We start from the raw sequence: 26,004 nt of genomic DNA, 5'->3' as shown, positions 1-26,004 counted from the left end.
CAATGCTTTTCACAACAATATGCTTTACTCAACCTGGCCTCCCAGACTTCTAACAAATTTTTTACCCAAATAAGGATTTAAGTACTGCATTATTCTTTTTTAGGCATGTGTTGCAATTCGAAATGGCTCTTAATAACATGACAGCAAATAATAGGACACAGCTAAAAATAGTGATTTGAAATCTGCCATTCCCAGTATTACAGATCAAACTTCTTTCAGTATCAGCCTACAAGAGGCTCTTGCAGGGAGAAGCTTGGCCTCAGCGCCCTGAGGCGAACTGCAGTTTGCTGGGTCTGGCTGCAAGCAAGCAGATGCCACCCAGAGGTGCGGGCCGCCCGTTATCCCTGAGGCCTCACGGCTTGGCGCGCAGGCCCCGCCAGGCTGAGGCGGGGCCTCTTATTTCCGCGGCAGCAGATCGGCCTCCTGTGCTCCGCCCCAGGCCCTGCTCGGCACGCAGCGAGCCGGGAGGAGCGGGCGCCTGGCGGCCGCCGCTACAACTGTCGTGCCGGTAGGATGGGGCTGGACCCACTGTTCCAGGCCTGGAGCTACTTCAGGCGGAGGAAGTTCCGGCAGTGCTCGGAGCTTTGCTCGGAGTTGCTGGAGAGGCCACCCGGCGAGCAGGTACCGGGAGGCGGGGCGGCCGAGAGGCCGGCTGGCCGGGCGGGGCGGGAGGTGGTGGCGGTCGGTAACGAGCCGCGTACCCGCTTCTTCCGCCGCCCGCCGGCGCTGGCACAAGTAGGACTCGCTGTGTACCTGTTGCAGCGCCTGTTAGCGGGTCGGAGGGAGCTAGGCCTCACCGTGCTCCACGAAGAGGAGGTGGGTGGGGTCGGGCCCGGCCGGGCCAGGCAGTGCCTTCCCACAGTGCCCCCTCTAGCCCTTCTGAAAACGGAGGCGGTGCGTGTGGGGCTCCTGGCTGCTTAAGCTGGTCCTGGTGGTACCCCTCCCGCTCCTATCTGGTTTCAACGTGGAAATATAAAGACAAATGAATTTCTGCTGTGTGCTGAAACTCAAGTATAAAATTGTTTTGTTACGCATGGCAACTTCAGATTTTTGCTGGGCTGTTCCCAGTAGCACTGGGGAACTTGTTGGGGACATCTGCAACTGACAGAAGTTAGGTGTACAAGGCTGAGAAAAATGTTTTAAGAGGAAAACATCAAAACAGTGAGACAATGTAGATCCCATTTGAGTTTTGATCCTAGATGCTGCAAACTTTTAAGTAAATTTAAATTGTTTTCTTAGTAAAGCTACACATTGTCCTTAAAGACCCACGACCTTGCATAGCAGCAGTATGAGAGCTTTTTCAAATGCTATATAAAGTTGGGACAAACAGTTGATCACTTAATTAAATCTTTGAAATGATCACATCAGCATATAAGTTTAATCTTCTGTAAGGATGAAACAGCAAAACCATTCAAGATAATTATCTTTTGAGAAATGGTGTAAAATGGGGATATGGATGATGCCTACACTGCATCAAATTGCAAGCTCTTAGAAGTCCTATGCGAATTTTAAGATCTAGTTTTCATCAGTTTTTCATTAGACTTATAGGTCATGGTTATCTGCAAAAGACTGGGGTTTATACCTGCAGTATGTTCATTTCAGAACTGTTCAGTTTTATGTGAAAATGTTACTCTTCAGCAGCAGTGTATTTCAAACCTTCCTGTCTAGATGGAAAAGAAGTCATAGACTCAGTAAGGTTAGAAAAGACCTCAGACATCAAGTCCAACCTATCACTCAACACCTCACGACTAACAGCCATGGCTTCAAGTGCCACATCCAATTCCCTCTTAAACACCTCCAGGGACAAACACCTCCAGGGACGGTGACTGCACCACCTCCCTGGGCAGCACATTCCAATGGCCAATCACTCTTTTTGTGAAGAACTTTCTCCTTGCCTCCAGCCTAAACTTCCAGGATGCAGCCTGAGACTGTGTCCTCTTGCTCTGGTGCTGGTTGCCTGGGAAAAGAGACCAACCTCCTCCTGGCTACAACCACCCTTCAGGTAGTTGTAGACAGCAATAAGGTCTCCCCTGAGCCTCCTCCAGGCTAAACAATCCCAGCTCCCTCAGCCTCTCCTCATAGGGCTTGTGCTCAAGGCTTCTCACCAGCCTCATTGCCCTTCTCTGGACATGTTCAAGTGTCTCAATATCCTTCTTAAATTGAGGGGCCCAGAAGTGGACACAGTACTCAAGGTGTGGCCTAACCAGTGCTGAGTACAGAGGCACAATGACCTCCCTGTTCCTGCTGGCTTTTTGTAGAGGCAACCTTGAAATATGGGATCCTTATTAAGAGCTATTTTTAAGCAATAATTAATGACTTCTAAATACTTTTAAAAAAATATCATTCCTTGCACTTTTAAAATGTTAGTGTTTGGAAAAAGATTTCAGAATGGTGATTGAATAAAGCACATCTCAAGCTCAGAAACACTATCAAGTACTTAAAGTGGACTAACAATTTAGAGGCTTTTAAAAAGAGAAAATAAACATAGAAGTGGTTATTAAATGCCAATTCAGCATGTTTCTTCAGAAGGATCATGGAGTAAACTGTACTTCATGGAGTATAATGTAATGGCTGCACAACTTTCTTCCATCATTCATCTCTGCTAGTTCAGAAAAAGAGAACAGCTCCTGATGGGAGAAGCTGTAGCATTATTTATACTTCCTTTTCATTTTGGTACAGCAGGCTGGATAAACCAAAATATCAGTTAAATAACTTTCAAGGGTGCAACTTGAACCAAACTCAAACCAACTCAACAAACAAAACTTGAAATCCTGTCAAGCAAAACATAAAAATACAGCTTTAATATTCATGGCAGACATAGAATGGAATAGCATGTATCTTCTTTGGTCAGTTGTGCTAATGATGGTTTAGATTTTACACTTTTTATTGTACTCAACACAGTTTTAGTATCATCTGTGCAATAAAACTGGTTTTTATCATTGTCATTTCTAAAGCCTTACCAGTCTTTTCCCTAGCTATTTCATTGCACTTTCAGCTCACTACTTTGTGACACTTCTGCTATCAGGTACCTGTTTGTAAGGTTAGCCCTGCTAGACTTCTGGCATAGATAAAGGAAACAGAATGAAAAGGCAAATAATGTTTATGTATTGCAGCATGCATGCTGTTATTTTTATAAAGCCTTCAAAAATAGTAAACTCCAAGGCTGCCCACAGATAAATACAATTCCTAAAAATTTAGTTCTCCTGGCTTGCCTCGTCTAATACTATTTATATTATACTGTATTTATTCTAAAGGTAGCTTATCATCAGTTTAGTTGCTTCAGTTGTCAATACTAGAAACATGACCTAAGATTACAGTTTGGGTTTTTTTAAAATAAGAATCCAAGACCATTATCAGGCAGATTGACTGTTGATTCCCAAAGTCTGTTACTTCTGAAGGGGGCATGTTAGTTAAAGCAGTAGTTCCTAAATATTTTGATAGAACTTTATTTCTGTGTTCTTCAGCCACCTACCAGAAAATGGTGTTGTCTTCCATCTGTGTGAATTACATTAGTAGTATTTTAGTATCACCTGGAGAAATGTCTGAAATTAAGTATGTATAAATTTTGGTATTAACCCAATGTGTGTGGTTTATTATGTTTTAGAAACACATTGGAATTCTAAAACAGTTACTGGTCAAACCCTTCATTGGAGTGCTTCTGCAAAACAAGCCCAAGATGTGTCATGATGGGCACCAGGAGAGCCAACAGACAAATGACACCACTTACAGAAAATTTAGATTGAGATCCTGTGCAGCATAAGGGAAAACCTAACTGCTGTAATCTTTGTGCCATGTGTTCTCATCCTCTGGTCCCACATTCTGTTAAACGTGTGCCTCCCAACCTCTGCCACCAGGAAAAGAGGGATCTTGTAACAGTACCCTTGATCACTGTTGGGGAATTTGCTTCTTTGAACAGCATGCCTTAGGGTGTGATACAAACCTAGCCATAGGTAGTGGTGTCCTCTAAAGAGATGCTCAGGAATGGTTGAGTTAATCTGTGAGTGTTAAATGTCAGAACTTTTTCATGCTCAGGCAGCTAGCCTTCTAAGATATATAATGTAACAATAAGTAAAAGAAGAGACTAACAATGCATAATCTGAGAGTGTTTTCATGCCTGAGGAGACAACCTTGCTTGTGTGAAGGCCTTTCTGTTGTTTTTTTCCAGCTGTCAACTGGTCTGTTAAGTGATAGCACCACTTTTGCTCCGTTGCATCTGCAACATTAACAAAACTAAGGGCAGATGAAATCAGCTTTGTCCAATAATCTTTAGAGCATGACATCTTTGCCAGTCACCCTTATACTTGTAGTAAGACACTTTTCTTGACCAGTGCATCTTGATATATCTTTCAATTTACCACTGTTTGTATGTACAGTTTGTTAGGTAAGATATATATTCAGAATATCTTAATCACAAGTATAAAGCTGTTTAAGAAGTTTTCCTTTAAGAACATGGTAAAAGATTATTTGAGGCCTGAAAAATAAGTTTACTGATGAGCCAATCAATAGTGTACTTAGAAGCTATCTTAATTTGTTAGAACTCTCATCAGACTCAGTCATAAGAGGTTTTTAAGGCATGGTGTTGATCTTTTAGCCAACCTTTTTTGTAGCAGTATCAAATGCTATGCCATTATATACTTGCATTCTTAAAGGACACATTTACAAAATAAAACATTTTAAAATTAGTAACATTTTCCTGAAAAGTTCTTATTCAATAAAATGTGCTGAACATTTTAGTAGAAGAATTAGCTGATACTGAACTTGATTTTTAACGAAGGTTGAAATGCTGTTTTCTAGAAAATGTCCTGTGCATTTCTTCATTTAATAATTAGGAACAGAATTTTTCATGATGGAATTTCCTTCTATACTGACAGTCTTATCTCAGGATAGATAAAAATTGCATTTTCCATGACTAGTATTTGAGCATGCAAACACATAAAGCACTGTTGTTCAGTTTAATTATTCCCCATTGTAAGCAAACAGGTGTTGTCTTATATGTTTATAGTAACAGCATGACCTAGAGGAAATACAATCCGAGGCTCTCTTTTGATCATCCTGATTAGTTACCTAATCTGATTACTCTTCTTTGTGTTCCATATGTCAGATTCAAGGCAATAACCAGCACCAGTGTTTGAGATCTGCTGTAGTTAAACAAGCACAAAAAAGTGCTTATTGAAGTTAATAGACATACAGTAGATGTCCTGTCTTTAACTTCATTGGTGGTCTACTAGGAGGATTTGCTTTTGTTCATATGCCCTTTCTTCTCCAGTGGTGAACTTTCAGCTACTGTTACTTGTGTACTGTTTTTATGAGGTTGTCATAGTTATCCCAGATGTTTCTGTACATGGATCTTGAAGAGGTATGTCCAAGTGGAGTCAGTTATTGGTTGAAAAGACTACTTATTAAGTTTATGCATAACAATTAGTGATACATACAGTCATTATTCATGGAAAATGTTTTTTCTGTATTCCTGCTCTTAATAATTTGAAAAGCATTTTCAGAATATACTAGTTTTAATGTACTACATGTATTAAATCCTACTCATCTGAAATTAATTGTAGAATGAAGCTCTATGAGAATCAGATGTGTAATTTTGTTTCATTCCCTCTTTTAGGCTATAAGCAAAAGAGCTTTTATTTTTTTTCCCTAAGTATTTTTGGTTTTCAAACTGACTTTGCACATTATTTTAAAATGTCCTCAGTTGATTTAGAGATCTGGGTTAAATCCTTCCTTCATTGCTTTAAATCTTATGCATTGCAAAGGAGCTTTATATGTGTAAATGAAGAGTAAATTTGACCTTTTGTTTTGAGATACAAGCTTACAGGGCAACGCTATTTGTTAATCCTCTCAAAGAAATCTTTATTTGGAATCTGGTTCCAGTGGATTACTTGCACGAGTAGCAACTGCTGGATCCAACCATGTTAAAATATGTGCTGTAATGCTGAGACACAATGGGATGAATAAAATACAAATTGAAATATGTCAGTGTCCTTATTTATTACTTAGAAAGCTAGAACAGTTTTATTTTTTAGAAGACAAATATTATAAATAAACCAATATACTAAAAGACCTTGAAGTTCTTTTAGTCATACATCTAAAATATACATGGACTGGAACTGTCTTTATATCACAGACAACTGTGATTAATCGCTCAATGAATGTTTAGTTCCATAGAACATTCATTTTTGTAAGTCATGTTATGCATTCTAACACTGGTTAACAAGGCTGTGATTCCAAATGGGATCTTTAAAAGGCCACAGAAATTCCAGTACACTACAGAAGGAGGATGAAAAAGCATCATCAGACTTCCAGGTCCCTGCTGTTGGGGACGATCTTCAAATTGGAAGAAGTAGACTGTATCTTACACTGCAGAGAAACAGAGCAAGCAGGCCAGCAGGAGCAGGGAGGTCATTCTGCCCCTGTACACTGCACTGGTTAGGCCGCACCTCGAGTACTGTGTCCAGTTCTGGGCCCCTCAGTTTAGGAAGGATGTTGACTTGCTGGAACGAGTCCAGAGAAGAGCAACAAAGTTGGTGAGGGGTTTGGAACATAAGCCCTACGAGGAGAGGCTGAGGGAGCTGGGGTTGCTTAGCCTGGAGAAGAGGAGACTCAGGGGTGACCTTATTACTCTCTACAACTACCTGAAGGGAGGTTGTAGACAGACGGATGTTGGTCTCTTCTCCCAGGCAAGCAGTACCAGAACAAGAGGACACAGTCTCAGGCTGCGCCAGGGGAGGTTCAGGCTGGATGTTAGAAAAAAGTTCTATACAGAAAGAGTGATTGCACATTGGAATGGGCTGCCTGGGGAGGTGGTGGAGTCGCCATCACTGGAGGTTTTTAGGAGAAGACTTGACAGGGTGCTTGGTGCTGTGGGTTAGTTGCTTGGGCGGTGTTGGATTGGTGATGGGTTGGACGCGATGATCTTGAAGGTCTCTTCCAACCTGGTTTATTCTATGTATTCTATGTATTCTATGTATTCTATACTTTGCCATTCTCTTGGTTGAAGCATGAGCCAGCAGTGTGTGCCCTGGCTGCAAAGGGAGCTAACTGGATGCTGGGCAGTGCTTCAGCTAGCTTGGAGGAGACATTGGTGTGATCCAATAGCCGCTTTCTACTACATACAAGGAGATTGACAAGAAGATGAAGCTAGGGGCTTCTCACAGTTGGAGAGTGAGACAGCGAACATAAATTGAAATGAAGGAGATTTTGGCTTGATAGTAAGGAAAAACATTTCTCCGTAAGGACAGTCAGGCAGTGAAACAGGTTGCACAGGGTTACTGTGCAGTCTTCATCCTTGGAATTTTTCAAGAGCCAGCTTGTCAAAGCTCTGAGTGACCTCAGTTGACCTCAGAGCTGACCTTGCTTTAGGCAGGGCTTTGGACTAAAGACCTCCTGAAGTCCCTTTCTAGTCTGAATTACTCTAAAGTTCTATATTTGCTCTAATACAGGTAGCTTAACTGTGATAGATTTACACAAGCCCAGATATGTAAGAAATTTTCCACTACCTCTAGAAGCAGAAGTGATCTGACCATACAAAAGACTAACAGTGATTTTGAGAGAGTAACATCTATCTCCCACCTTCCTCATCTTTTCTCCTAAAGTGAAGTAATAAGTTAGAGAGGAAAAACTCCTCTCTAGTCCCTGGAAATGAGCAGCAAAAGCCCTGAAGTATAGTTTAAATGTTAACATGATAATTATGCAGTAAATTGTTAAGACTACATTTTCTGTTGCTAGTATTTACTGGCTTTTACCTCGACTTCTCAAGCAGATGCAAGTTCCTGCTTTTCAGCTTGCAGTAAACATTACCTGGTAGTTTTCCTTTATTTATTGTATGGTGCAGTAAGCCACGAGTTTGATGTTTGTTCCACATACAGCATTATTGACCAGAATACAATAAGTACAGAGTTTCTATCACAAAAGTACCCAAGAAAAATTAAGTATGTTCATAAATTTTCTTTGTGTGATCACCATCAGCAGCTAACAAAAATACACAAAGATGGCTTTTAGAGCATAGGTATTCTAAAGCCATGGCCTAATAAACTGGTTAACTTTTGAGATATTTGCTTACAGCTTGCAGGGTTTCTTCTTTTTTTTTTTTTATGTACCATTTTTCAGTTTAATAATTCTGTAATGTTAATGCAAGATTTGGCCAACAAGATCCAGCAGAAGCAAGAAAGCAAAAAGTATCTTTCTGTGAAATGTTGATTATCTTCATAACGTGTGAATATATACAAGGTGTTCACAGAGTTTGTATTCCTCTTTTTGTTCAGTTTTATTCTTTGGCATTTTCATTCCTCAATTTGTGTATCCTGTTTTTGCAGGAGTCTGATGCTGAATACACAGTGTTTCAGGTAAGATTCTTTTCATAAATACAATTATTAGATACAATCATTAGGAAGAATTGCTGATACACTGAATAATATTTATTTAGGTGTTTAGAATAGAAGTTTATTTCTTTCATATATTTCCTATGTATAAGCAGTTCGGTAGCACAGTGCCTTCTAAAAGCTAAATTGAATCTGTCTTGAACTGAATGACCTTCATCTGTTGATGAGATTAGGAAAAAGTCAATGTGTGTTTATTTCACAGACAAAACAGCATTTATGCTCAGAGAGATCACTTTCACGTTTCATTTAATGCAGCATAAAGGTGGGCTGTTGCCCATGCCCTTCTGGCTCCTACAGCTGATTCTCTCTGCCTGCCTTCTGCTAAGTCTGGTAATCTTGAAACTAAATGATGACGTTTTGCATAAGTCGTGGAACACCAAGTAATTGGTCAGTTTTTATTCTGTCTACATTAGCCCTAGATTACTGCAATGGGGAGAACAGTGATGTGCAGGGGGTGGCATCTTTTGGCTGCAGCCCACAGTCAGAAGAGATTAAATGCAACATGAAACTGCATTTTTAAATACAGATCAATAACATATTTTACAAGTCTCCAATTACATTCCAATGAAGTTATGAAAGTTGTTTGCATACAAAATGATTTCAGTGAAATATGGCTGGGTATCTTGTTGACTTCAATGATAACACTTCACAAGGTACTTGTTGTCTTATGGGGTTTTCACTGTGTGTGGAATAAAATTTATGCTAATGGAAAAGATTATTGGAGAATGAAATTTCTCAGAAATGTATAGGTTCAGAATTACCAGATTCAGAAAATAAATTTAGAATTTAAGGTTTGAGTTTCTACTGCTTAAGAAATACTCTATCACATTTCTGTACTTACAGTATTTAATATATTGCTTTCTCTTTAATTCCTATTTGTTATTGTCAAGTTCTGATTTAAATAAGCTAAATCTGTTACTATGCTGTGCCTATCTCATAAAAATGGAAATCTTCATGAATGTCAGACATGTTGCTTGTCACAAATGAAAGTTATTGATACTAATATAAATGGGTTCTGAGGTAACAGTCTGAGTGGACAAACTTGTACTAAGTCAAGGTGTAAATAATATTGTCATGCAGTTACTCAGAAATGTCTACATTTATTTTTATGGCTTTTGGTGATTAGAAGTGAGTCTTCCTGTTGTGGTGTGGTTCTTCCAGTTTTGTGCTGCTCTTACTAATTTTAGTTGTAGTTTTCCAAATTAAGTTGTTCTGTATTAGTTTCAGGTTAAACTCAAACTGGTTTTCACTGAACAAAAAAATCTGTATATTGTGCTGTGGTTACTTTCAACAGAATTAGTAAAATTTTTCTGGATAACTAAAAAACTGCAACACAGAAAGTAGGCTTCATGCAAGGATAAAATAGCTGTAGGAAATACCAGGAGTACTGGTAGAAATTCTTTATATAAAGTCAGCAAAAGTTGAAATTACTGAGCTGTTAAGAAAATCTCTAAACATCATTTGATAAAAGATAATTATAAAAGATATTTTTATGAACAAAAAAGCAACTATATATTTGTTTGGGATGATCGGTTTCAACATCTCTCAGACTTCCTTTTTAAAAGTAAGACAATAGTCATGTACCATAGTTTTAATAATGTCCTCTGTGACTTTTTATGAATTAAGAGGGGGTGAGAAATTTAATTATTTAGAAAAAAAATATTTACTTCTCCCTTTGTATTTGTGTATCAGCATACATTTCTAATTCCATTTCCCATGTCTTGATTTTTTTCAGATGTTCCGCATAACTGTGTTCCGCATAGAAATGATATTTCTGTTTCATATTTGTCCTGTAACTAGTAGTTTGGAATTTTGAATTATCTTGTCTCCCACAGTAAACTTTCTATAAGTCATGAATGTAACATTTATCTTTGTCTTCCTGTTCTGATCAGAAGTCCTGCAACAAATATTGCTGCAGGCAATACTCTAATGTGCAGACTAATGTTCAATTCAGGAATGATATGAATCCTTTTTGGCTGTGAAGTCTCAGACTAGGAGCTTGAGACTGAAAGAGCAGTCCTAGGAATCTGTTTTTATGACAGATATTTTCCCAATAGTGAGAGGGACATGTTGCTTTAAAAAAACATATTATCTCATGTTTGTTACTGGAAAAATCACAATGGTGAGAGCTGGCCCCAGTTTTAGCAAGTAGTGTAGAGAAGTTGCTGCTTTTAATTCCCATAAAAAGATCATTGCTATGTTCAGCTTTTCTTATCTCTGCTAGGAAATTAGCCTATGTATGGCTATACTGAGAGCTCTAATTTCATTATGTTCCCAATATAGACATGGTTATGTTTATTTCAGACATACATCTTTGGAAAAAAACCAAAGAAAACAAAACCAGAGTTACCATCAAGATCTTAAAAATGCCACTAACTAAATATTTCTGTAAAATAATGAAAACGAGCTAAGGGCTTTAACAGCCAGCTGCAAATCTCAGTGCTAATTAAAGGCTACCTACTACATCAGAAGAAACTAAAAGATAATAAGGCAGATGTAGATTATATCTGTCTGGCCTAGATTCAAACCATCCTGACCTGTTCCTTTCACTTAATACTTGAAAAATGGTTTCTATTTGTGGTTAAACTGGCTGGTTAAATCACTTGCAAAAAAGCAGTTTTAAAAAAGGAGAGTTGAATCTTCCAGCATTTTTAGATATACTCTTTTTGATAAGCAGTTACAAAGTTGCATAGAAATACAAGGGAATTGTAGAGGAAGGGATTATCAGAGACATAATAAATAAGAATTGTCACATTAAATGATGACTTAAATTTTTAAATAATCCTGAGGTCCAGATCTTTTCCTACCTCTTATTTAAAGAGGTAGGAATGAATGTTTCCGTGTATTTGACCTTTAGTTTTATTAAGGTAGCATCAGTCTGCTTTTATTTTTAAATGTCTCCTTAGCAAACATTAAACATGGTTTTCTACCAGACTGCTGTATCTTGTGTCAGAAAAGAAACAAATGTAATTGCATTGACAGTGATTTTTACTCTGGAAAATTTATGATGATCTGTTCAATATCTGAAGGAAGATCAGGAATTGGACTTCTGGCTTTCTCTATCATACCAGCTCCATAAGTACATTACAGGCATATTAAATTACTAAAGTGGTTGGATCTGCACTTGCTTTGTTGCTACTTCTGTATGGCTGCCACTGGGTTTTCTTTTTCCCATTGATTTACTGTCCCTACAGTCTACACAAAGCTTGTCAAGTAGACTAGAATTATGCTTGCCTTTCCATGCTGCTCACATAATCCTCCAAGACATTCTGTGTAGTCAGTTCAATTCACTAACAAATTCTCTAATAATCTCACAATTGAGAGATGCTCAGTCTATGCATTTTTACATTTTTTACATCTGATGCTGTGAACTAAAGTGTTTTAGATTGTTTCTATAGACTGTCACTTGAGGGTAGTAATGTTAATTGCCATTTAAGATTTTCCTTCTTTCTCTACAGATGCTTGGCAAGGACATTACTTTGCATTACACTGGTTTACTTACCTTCCCCTCCCATCTTAAGTAAGATGTCTGTCAGCAGAGGGTTTTGAATGGCACTGGTAGCTGGGAATTTCTTCAAAAGCACAACATCTCAGAGAGTTGCCTGTGAACTAAATTAGTCATCTTTTTTAATGAGGCATGAAATTCTGTTCTCCAAACTAAGTGACTGTAGCTGTTCCACTCCAAAAGGGTTGTCTAAATCTTAGTCCCTTTTCCACCTCCATCAGGCAATGGATACCTACACGTTTAAGTTAATACTTTATTCAGGCCTATTAAAACTGTGAAAGGAAAAATAATAAAAATTGGCAGAATTGCTGAGTAGATTATTTACTTGATGTGCTGAAGATGTTTTCCTTTTTACTTTATCCTGTTCAGGCTGCCTGGAGCCTGAAAACACGAGCTTTGACAGAAATGGTGTACGTGGATGAAATTGAGATGGATCAAGAAGGAATTGCAGAGATGATGCTAGATGAAAATGCCATTGCTCAGGTCGCACGTAAGAACAGCTTTCACTGAAATACATTGAAGCAACAAGACCTCTTTTGGTCAGGATTGCCATCTAGCATAAAATTGTCACCTAGCATGCTGAGGTGACCTAATAGTTTTTGTGGTTGTATGGCAATGTGAAGATACACCACATGATCTTGATGTAGTGCTTGGTCCTGTCAGACAGGAGGTCACACAGTGTTTTCTCAGTTTTCTGTGTGTATTTGTACTCACTAGCTCTCTTCCATCAGCACACTACTTTTTTTCTTTTTCTTTTTTTTTTAAACTCATTTCCATCTTTTCTAGGCAGAGTGGGAAACTAGAGATACCTATGTCTTTGATGTATTGTGAATCTCATCCATATGCCTGTACTGTACTGTCTGCCCAAATCTGGCATCACCTTTTTGTATTACTTCTGTAAACATTTTCTGAACCAATTTTTCTCCCTTCTGCTTTCCTCTACTTTTTCCTCTCCCTTTGCAGGGCAGTTTTTCATCCCTATCACTGATTCTTATATGCACCCCTTCCAGCTTAGACAATGTAAAGACTAAGTTGCCTGTGGTGAGATCAAGGGAACTAAATCCTGTAGGCATTCTCCCCATACACCAAAAGCACAAAACAATTATAGTTATTAAAACATGTCTGGTCAAGGGATTTTAGTCCCCTTTTTTATATTACTGTAAAGGCTCAGACAGTGGAAGATTAGGTCTTTGGATAGTAGCATGAAAAGTTGAAAGCTGCTTTTTCTGTTTCTCAGAAGAGTGCCCTAGTTATTGTATTAGAAACTGCTGGGTGGACTGTTCAGTCTGTTGTGAAGTGAAAAATTCAAGCAAGTAAGAAACAAAACCAGCCATCCTGAGTTTTGGTCCTTGTATTAATATTATTTACATACTTATTTGACTTTACCAAGGGGATCATGATTAATACTTTTAAAAACTATTATTTAACTTTAAATACAGTTGGTGCCACTATAATATTAGAGTCAGAGATGCTTGGTATTGACATGGATTAAAAAAGCTAGAAGGTAGACGTTGGAAGTTACTGATTCGAACAAGTCTATTAACCTTCTTAAACTGTAGACTGGTAGTATTTCAGACGTAATTACAGCTTGAGGGCAAGAGAGAAGGCTGAAAAAGGGCAAAATTGGGCTTTGTCTTGGAGGGAAAAAAGAAGGAAAGAAACTATCTACCTCCCAATGTAACTTCAGTTCTTGGAAAAATTAGGGATGAAATCAGTTCCTAAGTATCTAGAAAGTAAGTCGATGAGTAATAGTGACTTGTCAAGAACTGGCTAGGTCAACTGAAATCTCATTTCTTCCTGTAAATGGTAATAAGTAGTGAACAGACCAGAAGGTGTAAATGTCATATCTTGATTTTAACCACAGTTTTATAACCACCTCTTAGACGTTAATTTAGGAGGTGAGAAAAACTGACTATAATCAAATGCCAGAGAAGGTGATGGAAAATCTACATGCAGGAACTTCCATTCTTAGTGATCCACTGTTAAAAGATAAATACATGAAAACAGGCACCCTTCATTGGTTCACCTGGGCTCAAGGCAGTTCAGTGTTTTCATTGATGACCTTTGGATTTGGTTGAACCTGAACTTTACAGAGCCCTAAATTGTGAAGGGTGTCCTACATAGGTCTAACAGCATGAGGTATCATTCTCCATCTGACCTACAACTGAAAATTTTGGTTTACTGAAGTTTAGTTGCTATTTTAGTCCCAGACAGAAAACATACCATTTCAAATTAGCATGATCTCATTGTTCCAGTAGCCTTTTCTACTCTGGTGCTATCTGTTGCTCCCAATAAGTTCTTGAGAATTGTTGTGGTTTAACCTCAGTAGACAGCTAACCCCACACAGCTGCTTGTTTACTTCCCCCTAAGTGGAACAGGGGAGAGAATGGGAAGGGTAAGAGTGAGAAAACCATGCTCATTGTGGCAGGTTCCTTGCAATAATCTGACAATTTATCAGTATTACAATTCAATATTTGTTTTCTATCTTCTTTTTGTAATTCTATGTCTTCTCAGTTTGAACAAAGAAATGTTGAGTTTATTGTAAGACAGTAATTTTTTAAGTCCCTTGGACAAGGGTGTAGTAACTCAGTATGAAGTGGGAAATGCTTTTATTTTGTAGGACCGGGAACATCTTTGAAGCTCCCTGGAACTAGCCAAGGTGGAGGCCCCAGCCCAGCTGTTAGGTATGTGATTGTTTACTTTTAAAAAATGTGACTAGTTACAGATGAGCAAATTCTAAATTTAACTTCTGAAAATTAAATGCTTCAGTTATAAGTGTTTAAATTCTCTGTCAATGAACACCACTCAACTTAAGGATAACATGCTTAACATCTTCAGGCCGGTAACTCAATCAGGAAGACCTATTACAGGATTTGTGAGACCCAGCACGCAAAGTGGGCGGCCAAGTACTATGGAACAGGCTATAAGAACACCTCGAACAGCGCTCACAGCTCGTCCAATTACCAGTGCTTCTGGGAGATATGGCAGGCTAGGAACGGTATGTTGTTTCTCTTATGAATGATGGTTTCCTTAGTCATAGCATATGGTCCAGTGACATTGTAGCTGAGTTAAAAGCTGCACCTAAACTCAGATTTAAAGGAGGTGAACGTTTTCAATTTTTTTTGTTTAAATAGTTTTCAAAGTAGAGTTTGAAAATATTACTTTCTGTTCATTTGCTAGTCTGTTTACATGAAAAATGCACATAAATTCACTTGTCTGTTGTCAAAATTAATAAGCTTTAACTGGCGCAAATGTATAATAGAGATTAATGTCACATTAATGGCAAGATGTGTTATCTTCTCACTATCACAGGCATGAGCTGATCTTCTTGAATTGCTCTTGCATAATTTTTTATTATGTATCCCAACTGCCTTCGGTCCGTCTAACAAGTTAGTGCAAGCTACATGCTTAGGCTCATTATGGTAATAGTGGAGACAGGGAAGAAAAAAGTTAGTTCCAAAAGGTAATTCATGCAGCCTCTTTCAGGGTCTGTGTGGGAGTAAGACAAATTCTTTCAGAAAAGATAAAATTCAGTAAGAAGAGGATGTACTGCACAGCAGAGCAATGCATCTAGAAAAGCTTTGATAGTTGGGGTGGGTTCTTTTGTATACTACTACTATTTTCAAAGTTTTCTGGAGAAAAATAGAGTGTATTTCCATTAGAAAACTTCTTTCTTCCCTCCAGGCTTCAATGATAACAAATCCAGATGGCCCCTTCATAAATCTGTCTCGACTGAATTTAGCAAAATATGCTCAAAAACCAAAACTGGCAAAGGTACGTAACTATTTTGGTTAGTGTTGTGATATCTGTTCCTCGTTTTCTAGCATCATTCTAATGCAACTGTACGTGGGATTGGGAATACAATAGTGAGCTGTGTTGCAAATACAAAGTTCAAAAAACAGTATGTTACTTCACTTTTGGTAGTGATTACCAGACTTGAAAATGAAAATATGTCCAGAAAGGTTATGTTGAAAGCATAACCTAGGTAAAGCCTTTATATAGAATAAAATATTCTATTGGTAAATAACTTTGAGCTGTGCATACAGAAGTGGCAAAAGGCAACTAAAACCAATAAAAGCCAGGAGGAAGAAAAAAAATCAGCAGAACCCTCTTTGGCATCTGAAAATGTGGTTCTGTATACAAATAGATGGCAATCCTGGCCTAAAAATGTTCAAAGGGTTTGTATTTTTCCCTTTAATTTTTATGGCATGTGTTAACACTTTTATATAAAAGATTCTTCTTATTCAATTAAGATCCTATGATTGACAGCCATTGAAACAGACTGTCTGCCCTTACAGCAGGTTTATGCAGGTTATCTGCCCAACTGACAAGATTGGAGGGGAAAGGAACTAAAAGCTGTGTAATGATTTATCACTCTGTGGTCTTTTGGTTGAATCTTTCCCCAGTTAAGTGTATAAATGAGGATATTTTCTGTGCATCCTTTGTTCACAAAAACAAACCAACTCTTGTGCTGAGGCCAACACAGGGTCTTTACACAGGGTATCAAACAACCATCAGGTATACTCTCAGGACCTGTATTTGCCTAGCAACTTAGATTTGCAAGAACCCATATATTTAGACTACTTTGGGAAACAGTGGTAAACACTGTTATAAGGCTAGTAGTACCTAATAATCTGCTAGTGGAAATTAGCTCCTTCAGCCTAAAACTTCAGTTAATGATTTTTCAAAAATGATTAGCAAACTCCTTTGCTTTTTAAAACATAATCTAGGGTGATGTAGGGGCATTGCTTTTCAGTGTGGAAATAAATTTTGTGTGATTGCACAGTTTTCTCCTGCTTATCACAAGGAGCCAAGGTCCCTTGGCTGCTTAACCAAATCTAGGCTAAAGAATAGATATGAAGTATAGGAAGTTCTGGTCTAGCAAGATAATAAAAGACTTCCAAAATACCATCTGAGGGCAGTTAGGAGTCAGTTCTTTATGAGTTCTGAAAAAACTGCAGGCCTTTTTCCCAGGAATCAGCCAGCACACATTATTTTAAATCCATCAGTCAGTAAAACAAGGAGAATGTAAGAAACCTAGGAAGGATTAAGAAACACAAGACATGGCCATAAAAATCTAGGCTTAGTAGTTCTGCTTGAAGGCAGATAGCTTTTGTGTTTGGTAACTATACGCTATTTAAGAAGGTAGGATAGCTATCAGATGAAGTGCTTACAACAGCAGCTCTCAGGTATGTTAAACTTACATAATTTTAAACATTTTGGGTTTTAATTACCGTTTTCTGGGACAATGGTGTACCTCTGACTTCTTCCACTTCCATATGAAAAGAGGCTTAAGCAAAAACTGTAAAGCAAGTCATAGAAACATCCATAGGCATCATGTGTACTTGTCAGTATTATGAAGTTAATACATTATGACAGTAACATTTCACACAGAATGTAAGATCTAAATTTAAATTTGGAGCTACATGGATTTAAACTTTTTTTATTTTTATTTTTTTTAACAAGACAGAATTAAGGCTAAAGTCAAAGCAGGAGGTGAGACTCCAGACTGCATTCTGTGTTAAGAATCATTGCTTAAAGTTTTAAAACTCTTTGAGCTGTCACCTCTCCTGGGTGCAAAAAGTTGATAAATCTGGCAACTGTGAAATTAACATAATTAGCCTGTGTATTCATGTTGGTATAAATGTCTACATACTTCTTTCATACGTGTGTTTGTGAAGTATGCTGATTGCATCTTTTTTTGTTAGAGTATCCATCATTTCACTGTGTGACTAGGTCTTCCTATTTTTTGAAGCATAGAATAATGTGGTTTCTTTCTGACTACCATCAGCCAGGATGCAGGACACCCCATAGGAGACATGTGAGGTATCATCGGTCACCAGAGAGGGCCTCTGGTAAATCTGTTAGCAGCTGGGTTATGGCATGAAACAGTAAATTTGATTCTTTTTAGCTTTTGGATTTTTCATAGAGTTATCTTAATAACTCTAGATATTTTTATCCAAGTGAACGTTCTTTTTTTTAAATCCTTTTGAGGGTCATGGCCTGTAGATAACAGGAAATTCCTCATGCCAGCCATGCAAAAATTGTATTTTTAGTGCTTTACCTTTGCTCATTTTTACTGGATGCTTCCCTGTTACTGAACTAGAGAAAGAAGTGCCTCACTACACCTTTATTTTCTGTTCTTTTGTTATCCTCTTACATAATATTTATATAATTATTTAATGTCTTTCAATCACCTGTTCAGATTCTTTTCTGAGCAAAAGTAGAAGAAAAGTGGGTTGGGGTTCACTTTCCTCACCAGGCATGACAATTCTGTAGTAAGAGTCATGGCAATCCTTAGAAAACAGCTGTCCTCTTATTTAGATTATATTTATAATTAATAATAAGTATTTATAATATGTGTATATAGATATAATGAATATATATATATATATGAATAATTTATAATGAATAATAAAAATTTAGAACAACATTCTCTTCTTTTGAAGTAATTAAAGCCTGGAATTTGGATGCAGAAAAAGATCAAGATTCCGTTCAACTGAACCTTGTGTTACTGGCACGCATACTGTATTTTTGGGAATAGATGCTCCTAGTCTTCACTGTTATCTACTATCTTTCAAGATAATTTTATTCACTTAAAATGCTCCTACCGCCATTACCTGTTACATGCTCTACTATAGTGCAGAACAAGTACTACAAGGTAGTATGACTGGCTTAGCTTTATACAAGAGTAAACAGATGCAGTTATCTTGCTGTGCAGTTGTGGTCTTAGGAGCAGTTATCACAGCACAGCTGATGCATGTAAATTATTTTAGTTTTGGTATGATGATGGTGTGTTTGAGCTTCAGAAGTGCAGTATTGTTAGCATTTGTCATTCACAAATTGAAAAACAGACAAAAATTTTTCCTTTACAGACCCAAAAATTCTATAGGTTTTGTATTTATGTATTTTTCCCTAAGGCAAAGTTTGCTTAGCTTACATTCTTAATAAACCTATATTTAATTTGAGTAGATTTTGCACTACATAAACATCTAACTATACTTTTCAAAAAGCCTTTGTTTGATCATTTGCTGATTTTACAGTTAAAAAGCCATTAAAATGGTACCAGATTTTCAAATCTGTATTCACTTTCTATCTGTAGCTGCCATTGTTTGAGGAGGGATTTTTTTAAGTGACTTTACAGGCCAAAAATTAAAAAAACCCAAACAATTCCATTAATCTCTTGCAACAAATTAAGAATTTAAATGCTCTTCTGTAATGGAGCACATATTTTTTTGTCTATTCAAGTCTTAATTAAAAGTTCATGTCAGCAATTGTGATGTGTGATTGTTTTCACAAAGAATTAATTTCTGCCTAATGTAATCAATAATAATATAAATTTTTGTCTTAAAAATATGACAATGTTTTAAATATTCTTCCAACAGGCATTGTTTGAATATATTTTTTACCATGAAAATGACGTAAAAAATGTGAGTATGAATTTTCATACAATACACTTTCAGTTTTTATTAACTATCATTAAGTTATTTCTGTCAGTATTCTGCTGAAGACCCAGCTAGTACTTTATATCTGAATACAGAAGTGAAGCATTAGAAGGTGTTTGGGAGAAATCCTTTCTTGCAGGAATGGTAACTGGGGATTATAATTTGCAAATACTAAGACAGGCACTGCTCTCTATTTTGAGAAGCAAAACATTGTAATGCTTAAAACTAGGTCACTCGTCTGTGAATGTGATAAGATGCCTGTGTGTGATGATTCCATGTTAACAGAATTTACTGGACCTTGAGCAGTAGCTTCAACCATATCCAGAAAGTTCAGAGTTCCTGAGGCTTGAGAGAAAGCAGTAGGTTACAGAAGACTGTCCATTAACAGAAGTGAATTGACTTGAACATAATTTGACATTTTAAACTATTGAGATGGTTGTTTATGCATTTGGGTGTGCAGAAAGAAAAGGTATTTGGTGAAACTGGGGAAAAAAAAATCACTAGAACTCTGGACACTTTTTCAAGAAATTTAATCCCATATGCTGAGGTGTTTTGTGGTCTCAAAAGAAAAATTATGTTATCCATATGATTTTTTAATAACATTTATTCTCCAAAAGTTTTAGAATCATAGCTTCATAGAATCGTTAGGGTTGGAAGGGGCGTCAAGAATCATCTGGTTCCACCCCCCCTGCCATGGGCAGGGACACCTCACACTAGATCAGGTTGCTCAGAGCCACTTGCAGCCTGGCCTTAAAAATCTCCAGGGATAGGGCTTCTACCACTTCAGCTGCTTGGTGCCATGGTTTAGTTGATTAGATAGAGTTCGATGATAGGTTGGACTTGATCTTAAAGGTCTCTTCCAACCTGGTTTATTCTATTCTGTTCCTATTCTTTACTTCTTCTTGTGTTACTGTACTGAATGGGGAAGATCCACTTGGGGCTGTTTATTGTTTAAATTTTCACAAATAGATAATGGTTGTGCAACTTTTTTGGCAGTTTCCTGAGGGAAACAATTATTCTATGAATAAAGTGCCGAGTATTTAACTACTGTTATATATATTTATATATGGAATAAAACTTTCTGCTTGTTTGTTTGAAAGAACTGCTTGTGTTAATGCATATGTGACTAAACAGCTACTGAATTTTTGCAGTACTACTAACTGGTGTGTGATTTGGTCTGAAGTTAAACTCTCCAGTTAATAACCAAAAAAAACCTTGTTGTTGTTGACATAGATCAGAGCTATTTCCAAAGATACAGCTTTTTATTCTAGTATCAAATGATTATAGTTATACACTGTCAATTTATTGCATAGAACTCTTTTAAGAGGATCAAATTGCGGTGAGCTATTAATCCAAAATATAGTTAGAACTCTAAGGACAAGCATCAGAAATGTCAGAGAGAAATTACAGTTACCATTTATTCTGTTACTATGAACAAAGTGCCTGGGTTTTATGCCACTAATTAAAATTTACGCTGTTTGTTGCTGAGAACTCAGTTCACTGAGAATGAAAGGATTACTTGATAAATACCACACATGCCTCTCATCTATACTTTAAGGACATGCAAAATCTCTAAACTAGACAGATCATTTTAAAAAATGGAAGGAATTTTCCGAATACTCCAGGAAAAAAACCAACAACTGTGAGATGTATTTACTCTGTATTGCATATATTTTGCAACCCTTGCAGAAAATCCCAAATCACTGTTTTTGGTTTTGTGGGGTTTTTTAATTGTTGTTTTGGTTTGGGTTTTTGGTGTTGTTTGTGCTGTTGGTTTTTTTTTGGGGGGGGGGGGGGGGGGTTGTGATTTTGTTGTTGTTGTTTTATGTTTTGGATTTTGGTTTGGTTTGGTTTTGTGTATCCCTATCCACTTGAATAAATTTCTGTAAACAAGGAAGTCTCAGCTTAGTCACCACAGTTTATTGTGTAATGAGGAGATCATCAACATGTTTGGCTGATGATAGCATCTTGCAGAAGAAAAAGTAGTGCCACATTTAACAGTACAAGGGGCCTTTTAAATGTGATGTGTATCTCAGGAGAGATTATTTTTTTTTTTTTGGCTTTTAAGTGTTCAATTTACTTTCTCTTGTTCACTTTCATTCCTCTTCTGCACTTTCTGCACCACTTTCAATGTAATTCTGTTCTCCAAACTTTTGAATCTCATGTACTTTAATTTTTCTTTTTAAAAAAATTAAATACTTTAACATCTGCTTAGACTTGTCTGCATTTATTATTCTTCACCTCTTACAAACAGCATTTCACAGATTTAGTTTCTTGTCTCTTCCTGAGGAGATATTGGTTGCTTAATATTCAGCAGAAAAAGAGCATGTATGTTAACTGTTTGAAAGCTGATTTGGATCTTGCCTGGATGATCCATTAAGACATTCACTGACAGTTCCTGCATCTTTGCATTATGTGCTACTGTGTGATGTTGCATGTTCTTAAAAAGAAAACCAATATTTTTCTCCACGGGATTAAATGAAGATGAAAAAGCTTGGAAGGCTTGGAAGCCTGGGAAGTTGGTTTAAGCTTGTGACTATGTAGACTGAAGAGCCTCTACTTGTAGACTTCCTGTGTGTGTGGGATTGGAGGACTGGTTCCTGCAGTTTTATGAATAGACACGGAAGTAGTAGTGATGGTATTCTTCCTTTGTCATTGTGCTGAGCTGGAACAGTCTGAAATAAAGGCAATTTTATCATCTGTATTCTGTTCAGTATTCAGCATATATGAAAGTATATATGTAAAACCTCAGAAGTTTCAGCTGAGAAATATTACTGTGTATCATTCAGCTGGCCAGATAACGCTAGGCACTCAGTTCAGATTAAAAGTAAATACATCTGTAATCTGTCAATTATCAGAAATGTGGGGATGCAAGAAGAGAGAAACATTGAGCTTTTTCAAAAGTCTTTCATCTTATTTAATTAAAATTAAACTATTGTCCTATCCAGTATTGTTCCTGATGTTTCCCTTTGGAAACATACATAATTAATAAGTGGCTTTCTGTACCCTTTGAGCTGTTTCTAAACATTGTTTTATTTGCTAAATGGTGTAAGACAAGGGCAGTTTAAAAGACTTGGCCACTCTACTTTTTTTTCGGCAGTAGACTGTGACATTGTGTTCTGCCATTATTCACAGGTGGGTAATGATGACAGGACACTTTGTTGTGAGGAAGAACAGTGAGTGTATGATATATGCCTGGGGCCAGAAGTCATGACCTCTGATATTTCCTCAGTTCTTTCTGATACACTTAAATAAATACTCTGATAGAAATCTGTTTATAATGGAGTTATGTTAGATTTGCAAACTATAGAAATCTGTAAGACATTCACCAAATTGTCTGTGGTTAATTTAATTTACTCAGTTATGTTATAAACTGTCCTGTGCTGATTTATCTCCAAATAAGACTTTTAGTCAATAACCATTGCTGGGTGAATTACTGCCATTCAACAGCACATGAAAGCAGGAGCAGACACTTGCTATCATTTCTATCTATTCAATTCCTTGGTGCATGCAGTCCTATATATGAAATTATGATGTTTAAACAAAAGTACATTTACCTGCCAAGGCACATAACTGTTTTTCTCTTAGAATAGAATAGAACAAACCAGGTTGGAAAAGACCTTTGAGATCATCAAGTCCAACCTATTATCCAACACCATCTAATCAACTAAACCATGGCACCAAGTCCCTCATCCAGTCTCTTCTTTAACACCTCCAGTGAGGGTGACTCCACCATCTCCCTGGGCAGCCCATTCCAATGGCCAATCACTCTTTCTGTGAAGAATGTCTTCCATGTTAAATCTCATGCCATTGGACTCTGCCCATCTGTCCAGCCTAAATCTGCCTTTCCTAAATCCATGCTGACTGGGCCTGATCCCTTGGCCATCCTGTAAGTGCTGTGTGATTGCACTCAAGATGATCTGTTCCATAATCTTGCCTGGCACTGAGGTCAGGCTGACAGGCCTGTAATTCCCTGGTTCCTCCTTCTTGCCCTTCTTGTGGATGGGCATCACGTTGGCAGCTTCCAGTCATCTGGGACCTTTCCAGTGAGCCAGGACTGTTGAAAAATGATGGAGAGTGGCTTGGCCAGCTCATCTGCCAGCTCTCTCAGCTCCCTAGGATGGATCCCATTCACTCCCATGGACTTGTGGGGATCCAAATGGCTAAGCAGGTCTCTTAACTACTTCCTCCTGGATCACAGGGGAACTATACTGCTCCCTGACTCCATCTGCCAGCTCAGAAAGCCAGTTGTCTGGAAGACAACCTATCTTGCTATTACAAATTGAGGCAAAGAAGGTATTAAGAACCTCTGCCTTTTCCTGATCTTTAGTGATAATATTCCCATCCATGTCCACTAAGGAGTGGAGGTTTTCCTTGCCCCTCCTTTTGCCATTAATATATTTATAAAAGGATTTTTTTTGTTGTCCTTCACAGCAGTGTCCAGTCTAAGCTCTAAATGTACTTTTGCCTCTAATTTTTTTCCTACATGACCTAGCAACATCCTTAAACATTTCATGGGTAACCTCTCCTACCTTCCAAAGATGATACACCCTCTTTTTTCCCCTTAATTCGTTCAGAAGTTCATTGCCCGTCCAGGCCAGCAGTCTACCCCTGCAGCTCATGTTCTGGCACATTGGCACAGCCTGTTCCTGTGCCTTCAAGATTTCTTTCTTGAAGTAGGTCCAGCCCTTGTGGACCCCTTTGTTTTTATGGGCTGTAGTTATTGGTACAACTACATTCAGCATTGGTACATTCAGCATTGCACAGGAACACAGGACAGACATAATACTCACTATTGCTATTATAGACTGGTTTATATAAACATGCTTTGCAGATTAACATTGATTTGTGTCTAAACTCTGCAATTAAAGTTTGTGGCAAACATAAATTGAAGGATGCTAGTAATTGGTATGGATGTGGCAAGATGAAGGCTTTGACTTTTTGAAAGTCTAATTTCATCAAGTTATGAACATTTCAGAGCCATGTTGTCAAAAGATTTCCATGTGATACCCACAGAAAGTCTAACTACTAGCATAGAAAAAGCTGACACTGATACTTGCACTTTTCAGACAGATAATTTTAGAAATATTGGTGACATGTAGTATTTGGGGATTCAAGTTTGTGGTCACTTGTATACTATCCAAAACAGGCTTTTTCTAGTCCTTTCCTGCTTTCTTAACAGGAAAATATAGAAGTAGGACCTAATTTCAGAAACTAACTTTAAAATTACTATTTTGTTTTCTGCTGTGAGGAATAAGATCCCAGCTAGATAAACTTATGTTAGTGTCTACTAAGCCTGAAGTAGTCTTTGTTCCCACTTTACAATAGCAGCCAGAATTGTTAGCCTTGCATAAAATAGTTATCAGAAGTAATTAGGGCACCAGGAAAAAAAAAGCCGAATATGTAGCTACAGAAGAGATTGTTCTCTGTAAGTCAGTCCTCCTCTTTTAATACTTGTCATCAGAGCTTCCTAAGGAAAGCTCTTTGAAGCATCTTATTTGCAGTATGATCCTTGCTCATAAGTGTTAGCTCAAGCAGCATTAGAATCAGGTGTGGTATTTGACAGACAAATAATTTGTGTATTTATAAATGCAACAAAAGTAATCAGTGTTTTAACATTAACTACTTCCCCAAATTTTCACAGTACTGGGATAAAATTGCTTGTATATCTTATCTTAAAATGAAAGAAATTACTTGTCTGGAAGAGGAACCAATAATTTCTGTCTCGAAGCAAATATGTTCCTCCTTGTATCTGTAGCTCCAGGGGACCTATTGTGCAATTTGAAAAGCTGCTAAGAAACAAAGGGCAACTAAGATTAAGAGCTGCCATAGGAGGCTTTCAAGGATTCCACCTAACTGGAAGAAATAATGACTTCAAAGTTGTAAGCTTTCCTCAGTTCTCTCTCTCCCATCACAGAGGCAGGGGGTGACAGTTGTCTCTTTGTCTTTGAGAACAGCATGAATGCAACTCCTTAACCTCAATTGCTACAGAAAATGAATCATTCTTTCTCAGAGCCAAAAGAGAGAGACTTTTGTAAGCTGTCACAGCACTCTTGATTTTGCTGTGCTATGTCAAATCTACACCCGTTGATTACTTGCAGCCTCATTTTGCTAACAAGAAGAACAGGAATTAAACCCAGAGGTATGTGTCATGAAATTGGGCATTTTCTAGTATTTCTAGCATTTTCTAGTTTGTTTTGTTTTGGTTTTTTTTTCTGGAAATTATTGGTTCCTCAGCTACTTAGTGGCTATTGCACAGAACTGTTCACAGTAGATAGTTGGTTTCTGATTTTTGTGGCCTGCAAAATGTTTGTGAAAACAAATGAAACAGGTCAGTTCTTTGTTATAAAAATAGTGCTTGAAAACTTTTTAGACTGTTTCTGATGATATCACTAAAATATGGCAAACAAACGTGGCATGGCTTGGACATGTTCTGGGACAAAATGGAATTATAAATAAGGGATGCTAACAATTACTGCTTTGATAAGTGTTGGTATGGAACACACATCAATTTGTTTTAACAGAAATGTTGAAATTATAGATAAAACAGGAAAAGCCACAGATTCTGTCTGTGGTGGCTGATGGTAGCACGTTGATTAGCATACCTACTTTACCAATATACTAGATAAACCAGATTTTAGACCTCCACCCTCATCAGTAGCTTTCTATT

At 37.5% G+C, this 26,004-nt stretch overlaps 1 protein-coding gene across 1 annotated transcript in view; it reads left to right on the top strand.

Moving 5' to 3' along the window:
• Positions 1-405: 405 nt before the first annotated feature.
• TTC8 (tetratricopeptide repeat domain 8) overlaps positions 406-26,004 on the top strand; it is a 41,573-nt gene continuing 15,974 nt past the window's right edge. The window contains exons 1-7 of the mRNA XM_054161932.1: positions 406-621; positions 8,319-8,348; positions 12,259-12,379; positions 14,510-14,573; positions 14,728-14,887; positions 15,574-15,663; positions 19,275-19,319. Coding sequence (XP_054017907.1) covers positions 514-621; positions 8,319-8,348; positions 12,259-12,379; positions 14,510-14,573; positions 14,728-14,887; positions 15,574-15,663; positions 19,275-19,319 — 618 coding nt within the window. The 5' untranslated portion in view covers positions 406-513. The remainder of the gene's footprint in view (positions 622-8,318; positions 8,349-12,258; positions 12,380-14,509; positions 14,574-14,727; positions 14,888-15,573; positions 15,664-19,274; positions 19,320-26,004) is intronic.

The sequence above is a fragment of the Dryobates pubescens genome, chromosome 5, assembly GCF_014839835.1.
Source record: "Dryobates pubescens isolate bDryPub1 chromosome 5, bDryPub1.pri, whole genome shotgun sequence".
Classification (NCBI taxonomy): domain Eukaryota; kingdom Metazoa; phylum Chordata; class Aves; order Piciformes; family Picidae; genus Dryobates; species Dryobates pubescens.
Note: the sequence above shows the minus strand (reverse complement) of the source record. Positions and strands in the feature narration are given on the sequence as shown.